At 40.2% G+C, this 7471-nt stretch overlaps 1 protein-coding gene across 1 annotated transcript in view; it reads left to right on the top strand.

The window, feature by feature from the left end:
- The window catches only part of gria4a (glutamate receptor, ionotropic, AMPA 4a), a 50383-nt gene that overhangs the window by 36058 nt on the left and 6854 nt on the right, over positions 1–7471 (top strand). The window contains exons 11-12 of the mRNA XM_035680575.1: positions 1194–1392; positions 6121–6368. Coding sequence (XP_035536468.1) covers positions 1194–1392; positions 6121–6368 — 447 coding nt within the window. The remainder of the gene's footprint in view (positions 1–1193; positions 1393–6120; positions 6369–7471) is intronic.

A 7471-nucleotide genomic window follows, 5' to 3' on the forward strand; every position in this document is an offset into this window, starting at 1 on the left:
AGTGGAGCATTTAGCTGCTAAGGAGCCAGATGTTTCCCCCAGGAGTGGGTAGACCAAAGGAGACTAAAATTAGAGGGCAAAAAGGAGAGTGACTTACATCTCCCAGGTGGCCAGAAACACAACTCCAAATAAATGATAATGTTGTTGTGTAAATAAGCAACTGTAAAATGTCATATCAAAGTAAAGGTTGGTAATAAGTCAGTATTGTTTCTGCTGCCCCCAAATGGCTAAAAACATAGGTATTACATAAGTAAATTAAACTAAATGAAAAACACCGGTTTACCCATTGAAGAAAATGACTATCATCTGGATGTCAGCACACAATGTTTTCTATATGAAGTTATTCTCAAACCACTTTTTAATGAGGAACACGAATAACATGGAGGTATTCACTTTTACTGTGAAAGTTCCCTTGAGCCAATTTTTTGGGGGGGTTTTGTTGGTTTTGCATAGGTTAGGCACGACCTGAAAGGGAAATGTTCCTCTTCGTTCTCCATGAATGATGGCTTTATTACGTTTTTCTACCTTAAAGAAAACCGAGGAACTGTATGTCTCGCCCAATACCCTTCTTCACTTTTCTCTCTCACTCACACTTTTTATTGACTGCAACGCTTAGAAGAAACTTCCCATCTTTCTCTCCTCTTTACCTAATGTGCTCACTCTTGCTTGCTTTCTTCCCTTTGCAGTGAAAACAAGTTCACACAAACAAAATGAATTGCCACTTACTTTGATGCTTCTGCTCACAATTGGTAGATAAAGGATCTAAACATGGAGAAAGAGAAAAGAGAGGGATGAGGATGAGAGAGATGGAGGAGCGCCCAGATTACAATCAGTTTCATGTAGCCATTGTTGTTGTTAGTGCTGAATTGGGTACTGTCGTTTTACAGTCACGCACACACTGCCACTGTGTTGTTTTGCATATCTCTGAGGAGCTAACCTTAATTATGTTTCTTTCTCTGTTTATTCCCTTCTTTCTTTTTTGTTCTTTTATCTCTTCAACCTTCAACCTCATCTTTCTCTTTCATCATCTTCTACTTGTCCTTCTGCTAATTTCTCTTCTACAATACTTTTCCTGTATCTCCTTAATCTTGCTGTCTGCTTTTTTCAAATCTTTTCTTTCTCTCCACCTCTTTTTTCCACACTCCCTTCTTCCTGTTTTCTCCCTACCTCGCCTCCATCTGTCTTCTCTCCAGGTCTCTGTCTGGACGTATTGTTGGAGGTGTGTGGTGGTTCTTCACCCTTATTATCATCTCCTCTTACACAGCCAACCTGGCTGCTTTCCTCACTGTGGAGAGGATGGTGTCACCCATAGAGAGTGCAGAGGACTTGGCCAAACAGACAGAGATAGCCTATGGGACACTGGACTCAGGCTCTACTAAGGAGTTCTTCAGGGTATGGACTCAACACACTCTGCTCATTTACTTAATGCCTTTAAAGTTTTTAGGATTTCAAGATTTTAGTATCAAGTATTAAGTGAAGTTAATTTGCTACTGAGATCAGGGTACAGAAAAGCTAGTCAGGCAACCTAAAGGAGGACTATTTTCAACCAGCTCGTCTGGCTGTTAATACTATTATTAAAACCCAACCAGCACTGCACAATCAGCTGTGTTCATACAGAACTTTATTTGAAATTCTAGTAAGAGTGACAAAGTTTCAAGGATACCATACATGTCAAGATAAATTACAGAGAAATGTTAATGAAACAATCTAGATTATATCTAGACAGCCAGAAATAGATTAAAGGTTCCCCGCAGAGTTTCTGACCACTAGCAGTACAGTGGAGCAGTGTAATAATGAGCGTCTCCCCATTTTTTGTATCTTCCTCACATATGAGCACACATAGATCCAACACACTTTCATACCAAAGGGGTTTCTCGCTGATCCGCTTGTTGACAGTTGCTGGCAGTACCGCATCAAGAAACGTAATACTAGCAAGAAGTGGGGAAGACGACAAGCTTAGAAACATGGATAAAATAAATGCAAGTTTCAAAATCAGATAAAAAATGTCTTTGCAAATGTTTCACAAGCACATTCAACACATTTGTTTGGCCTCAAGGACACATACATTGCTTTATGGTGAGAAAAACTGAATGTTAATATAACTGTTTGTAAGAAAACTCCACAGGGCAATTTAAAAAAAATGGATGACAATTTTTCCATATTTCTTATGCTTTTTGTTATTTTTAAATGGCCATTATATAAATGTGAGGTGAAAGACACCATTCTTTTATGCTTTGCAGCATTCATCACTTCCACTCCATTCATTATTGCATTATTGCTCACATGTGGCACAGTATAGAAAAAGGAAGTAAGTAAGGAGAAAAAGGTCAGTGACAGTATAGGAGTTTAGATAATGTAAGACCATAACTTTAAAAACAAGCAACACAACTTTAAAGTCCCTTCTGAAATACACTGGCAGCAAAGAGGAAGCAAATATGAGGGAGGTGTTGTCTCTTTTATTGAAGTCAGACAAAAGCCAAGCAACAGAAATCTGCTCTGACTGTAGGTGGGACAAGGACAAGTGACTAATGACGGAATAAACCGATTTACAATAGTCCAGGTGGGAGGAGAGGAATGAATGGATGACTTTCTCCTGATCTTGAATTGAGAGAGGCTTACACTTTTAAAAGTGACGCTAAGCTGAAATGTCTTGCTTTCACTTTTCGGCTAATTTGTGTATAAAACTTGATGGCTTCATCAAAGTTCACACGGAGGAAGATACGGAGTGCTAGAAGAAAAAGACTTTTACACATTTTGATTAAAATCCTCAAACATAATCATGCCTCTTTCATCATCCATGCCTGTCAAATAGAGCAGTCATAATAATAGTAATACTCATAATATAAATAGTAAAGAGTAGATAAGTAGAAGTGGACAGAGCTGGACCAGTATGTACTACAGGAAGCTGTTACCATAAAATATGAGCAGGAAATTATAGCAGAGTAGAGTGAATGGCCCCAGAGGAGACCTGTAGTGGCTTCACCCACTGACCTATTCACCCAACTGGATTGCAAGTACTCATAAACACATACAAATATAGACACACAAATGCACACAATGCTGATGAAGACAGAAATTTTCTGCACACATGGGCAAAACACCAGTGTCATCACATGCACAAAAACAAATCTGCTCTGTCACGTAGTCATGCTCTGTGAGGATATTCAGAATTGTTTGTGTGTGTGTGTATATATAAATATATATATATATACCAATTTACAGTTATGCTTTGTAAAGATGTGTGCACTAGTGTGTGTATTTGGGGCTGTGGAGGTTGGGATTGTAGCAGACAGTTTGTGCATCTGTGAGCGGCTCTGGCATCATCAACATAACGAGCGGGCTGAAATCTGTGGAGGGTGAAAAAGCAATTTACTCTCCCACAGCTGAGGGGGATTCGCCACCACCATTAATTATCTGCGTGTGTGTGTGTGTACGTATGTGTGTTTGTGTGAGCATGTTTGAGTACATTTGCAAGCATGTGTATTGTATGTGTATTCAGCCACATATGTATGCGCGTGTATGTGCATGTGCATGTGAGTGTGTGCGACGCTCCTCCTGCAGAGTTTGCAAATTTGTGTGTGTATGTATATTTAAAAGTGTTTTCCATAGTGAGGATGCCTGAAGGTGACTTGCAGCATCCATTCCCTCCTTCACAGCCTCACTGATTGTTAAAGAATCTGGAAAGAGTCACACCGTATTGTCACACATCCATCCCTCCAAGGCCGGACGCTGCTTTATACATGCACAGTCATCATCATCACTGTCTCTCCCTCTCTCACTCTCTCTGACACACACACACACACACTCACTCAGGCAGATACAAATTCACAGTGCACAAAACCAACAAACACAAGCACATACAACTTTTGCTGTGACCAGACAGAGAAAATAGATAGAAAAATGTGAGAGATGGATGGATGGAGGTGTAAATAAGTAGATGGTGACAAGGTTTTTATTTTTTTATTTTTGATGGACTTTGTTGGACAGAGAGGAGAAATAAAAAGAGAAGGAATGGAAGGAGAGAAAGGGTAGAATGGAAAGAAGAGGGCCTTGCTGGTCCTCTTGGATGTGAGTGACATTATTATGGGATAGGTGTCCGTCACGCACTAGTAACACACATACACACTATCCCGCAGGCGCTGGTTTCGGTGGCTAAGGCCTTGCCTAGTCGCTTGCAGAGCGACAGAATAACACTTTATCACTGGAAGAGAAAAAGAAGAAAGAAACAGGACGCTTGTGGAGGATGACAGTTTGACTCCTCTGCTTGTTATTTTCACTCTTGAGTACACACAGTCCACACAAACACAGACACAACAACACATACATTCACACATACACATATAAACTGGTGCACAGAACTGCACACAGGATTGCATGTTATATACAAAACATAATACAATCTATTGCATCATGCCCGACAGATGTCCTCTGAAGAGCTCTTCTGTTACAGCAGGTGACTGAATTCATAATGGCACACAACCGGATCAGTATGCCACTATTCCAGTCATAAACTCATTCAAAGTAAGATTGATGCTTGACTTGTCAAGGGAGACGTAGTGTTACATTTTAAATGTGGTTATAAATGTCATTATATGCCAGAGGATCAAAATGGAAGATGGAAGACACAGCCCTCCATCGGCAGTGTAATTTCATTCAAGGTCTATAAGAGTGAAAATCAGCCTCAGCAGTTTGTTCACCATTATGAGAAACTGGAGCAATAAATGAAATGTAGTAAAAACATATAAAATAGTGTCCTGATTCTATTCTATTCTCAGTACTGTACTGTACTGTTGTTTCTATTGTAGAAGCACAGAAACACTTGTCTCTCATCAAATGTCATTGTGACAGCATAATAAATAGCATGCATTGTTTTCACCTCCTCAGCTCTCATATTTACATCTCAGATTCATCCTATTTGTCTCAGTAAGCATGGCTTGTTGATTTGAATAATCAAATTTGTGTTTAGAGAGGCTGTTATTGCTCTGGGCGTCAGTGAAGTGTGAATGGCCATCCAGAAGTAGACATAGAGCATGGATGTGTTAACAGTAACATGCCGTTCTTAAATGACAAGGCTGGCGTTGTTCTGTATCTTTATCAGGGTCAAGAAATCCCCTGAAAAGCCAACAATGTGTTAGTTTGTTTCTCATTACATTTAGTCTCACTACCCTGTCTGTAGCTCTCAGCCACAAGCCCATTCATTCCTATTGAAGAGACAAATATTTTAAAGCAGTTTACATACAGTACATGTACTTTGTTAAGGGCCAAGTAATGTACTAAATAAATTGGCTGCTGTAATTTTCAGCAGATTGTATCCAAGTAAGAGTAAATATTTAATTTGTTTGGGACTATTTTCAGTGGTAGATTAAAGATTCAATAACGATTCTTATTTTCAGGTGATTATACACTAATACGCTAAACATACCTATTAATATTTAATTCAATTTCCGCCAATAGATCGTAAATGGACTGTACTAGCAGAGCACCTTTCTAGTCTTCCGCCCACTCTGATTAGTGGATGACCCGCTTTACCTCCTGAGCCACATATCCTCCTAAGTGCAACACAGTACTGGGCTATTGAGTATTTACAGCTGCAGGAGAGTGTATGTTGTATGAATACAGAATATCAGTAACCTTCTTTAAAAGGTTTTTCCATCATTTAAATGGTTAAACGTACAGTTTAACAATAGAAAAGCAAAAGGCTGAAATACCTTCAGTGAGCCACTATGGTGACAATTTTGTCAAATTGCCTGAATCCTGTTTCTCAAGGCCACTTGAATGGCTACTGAGGTCCAGTCAAATTGCACAAATAGCCTTAAATGTAACTCTATGTTCTTTGAGTGTGAGACCTTACCCATCCTCATTGTTCTTCCTTATCTACACCTGTCAAAGATTTAGGCAATTTAAGAGTGACACGGCTATCTTTCTCATCTCTTTTACTCAAGCAAAATCATTTCTGTGCAGCCTGGCCTACATGGTCTCTCTTCCCCCATGGCAGTCTTCTCCTCACTGGACTATGAAAACCATCATCTGTGAGGAAATCTGGCCTCGTATGTTAGCAAAACGATGCCCAGTCATTCTCAATTAACCTCCGCTCTCTCCTCTTCCCCTCCTCCACTCCAGAGGTCCAAAATAGCCGTATACGAGAAGATGTGGTCGTACATGAAGTCTGCCGAACCGACTGTCTTCACCAAAACCACAGCAGAGGGTGTTGCGAGGGTCCGCAAGTCCAAGGGGAAGTACGCCTTCCTCCTGGAGTCCACCATGAACGAATACACTGAGCAGCGCAAGCCTTGTGACACCATGAAAGTCGGGGGGAACCTGGACTCCAAAGGATATGGAATTGCTACACCGAAAGGCTCACAGTTAAGGTGGGTGGAATAGTGTAACAATAGGAGACAGTAACACAGCTGATACTGTACTATTGCTGCGATATTCCACCTACCCTGCTGTGCCTTTTATACTGTACCTAGATTAACCTGTCACTGCTGTCGGGTGAAAATGTCTCACCCACATAAATTTAAGAACTGAGTTACAGTAGGCCATCTTTGAATTGGACTCAATGAACTATAAAGATTTTGGCATCATTAGAATTTATAAATGTATTATTATAAAGTCTAAAAGCAAAGAAGCAAAGATGATTTATGGGTTTTCACCCAGCAGCAGCGACATAGATGAGTATGTTGAATATGCAGATTATATGTTTCATCATACCTTTCTTTATCTTTCTCATTCTGGCCTCTTTTTTTTCTGTCCGTCTCTCTCAGCTCCTCTTTTCTGCCATCTCGCTGTTAATTTAGGGCCTGTTAGCTCCATTTCTGAGTCCTGCGTCACTGTCATCCCTTTATGCCCACATCCCCTCTTTCGTTCCTCTTTCTATCACTCTGTTTCTCCGCAGGGCCACCTTACAGGTAACTCTGTCCATTTGTCTGTCGTCTCGTCTCTTTGTTCCTTTCATCCGCAGAGATGGTAGTCATGATGGTGATAATGATGATGATGAGGATGATTATGATTATTATAGGGGAGATTTATTAACTGCATATGACCGCAAGGAGGGGCAGAACCTCAGACTGCTGCCACTACACCCAAAGCCACGAGGGGGAATTTATAGACGAACAGGAGACTAAAATTAGAGGTAGTAGAGGGGCCTGGCCAATGGGGGGACTAGAAACTAAACATAATACAGGATCAAAAATACTGAGTCACGAATGAGAAAAAAGATTCTCCTCAAACTACATTTAAAAACAAACAATAATGGTAATTGGACAATGCCAAATTAAACCCAGATCATGGAGTAACCAGTAGTTTTAAAGAACAGTGTGTAAATCTTAATAAAGAGAGCACACGCTGGAGGAAATGAATGAGAAAGTGAATGAAGTTTTAAAGTTGGTCCTTTTGTTTTGTTTGCCCCTCAGCAGACACTTGTTTATCTGGCTTGTAAACTTGAGTCTACAGTAACTGTCCCAATAGGTTT

The sequence above is a fragment of the Morone saxatilis genome, unplaced genomic scaffold (genome assembly GCF_004916995.1).
Source record: "Morone saxatilis isolate NCDOM2014 unplaced genomic scaffold, NCSU_SB_2.0 Contig8, whole genome shotgun sequence".
Taxonomy (NCBI): Eukaryota; Metazoa; Chordata; class Actinopteri; family Moronidae; genus Morone; species Morone saxatilis.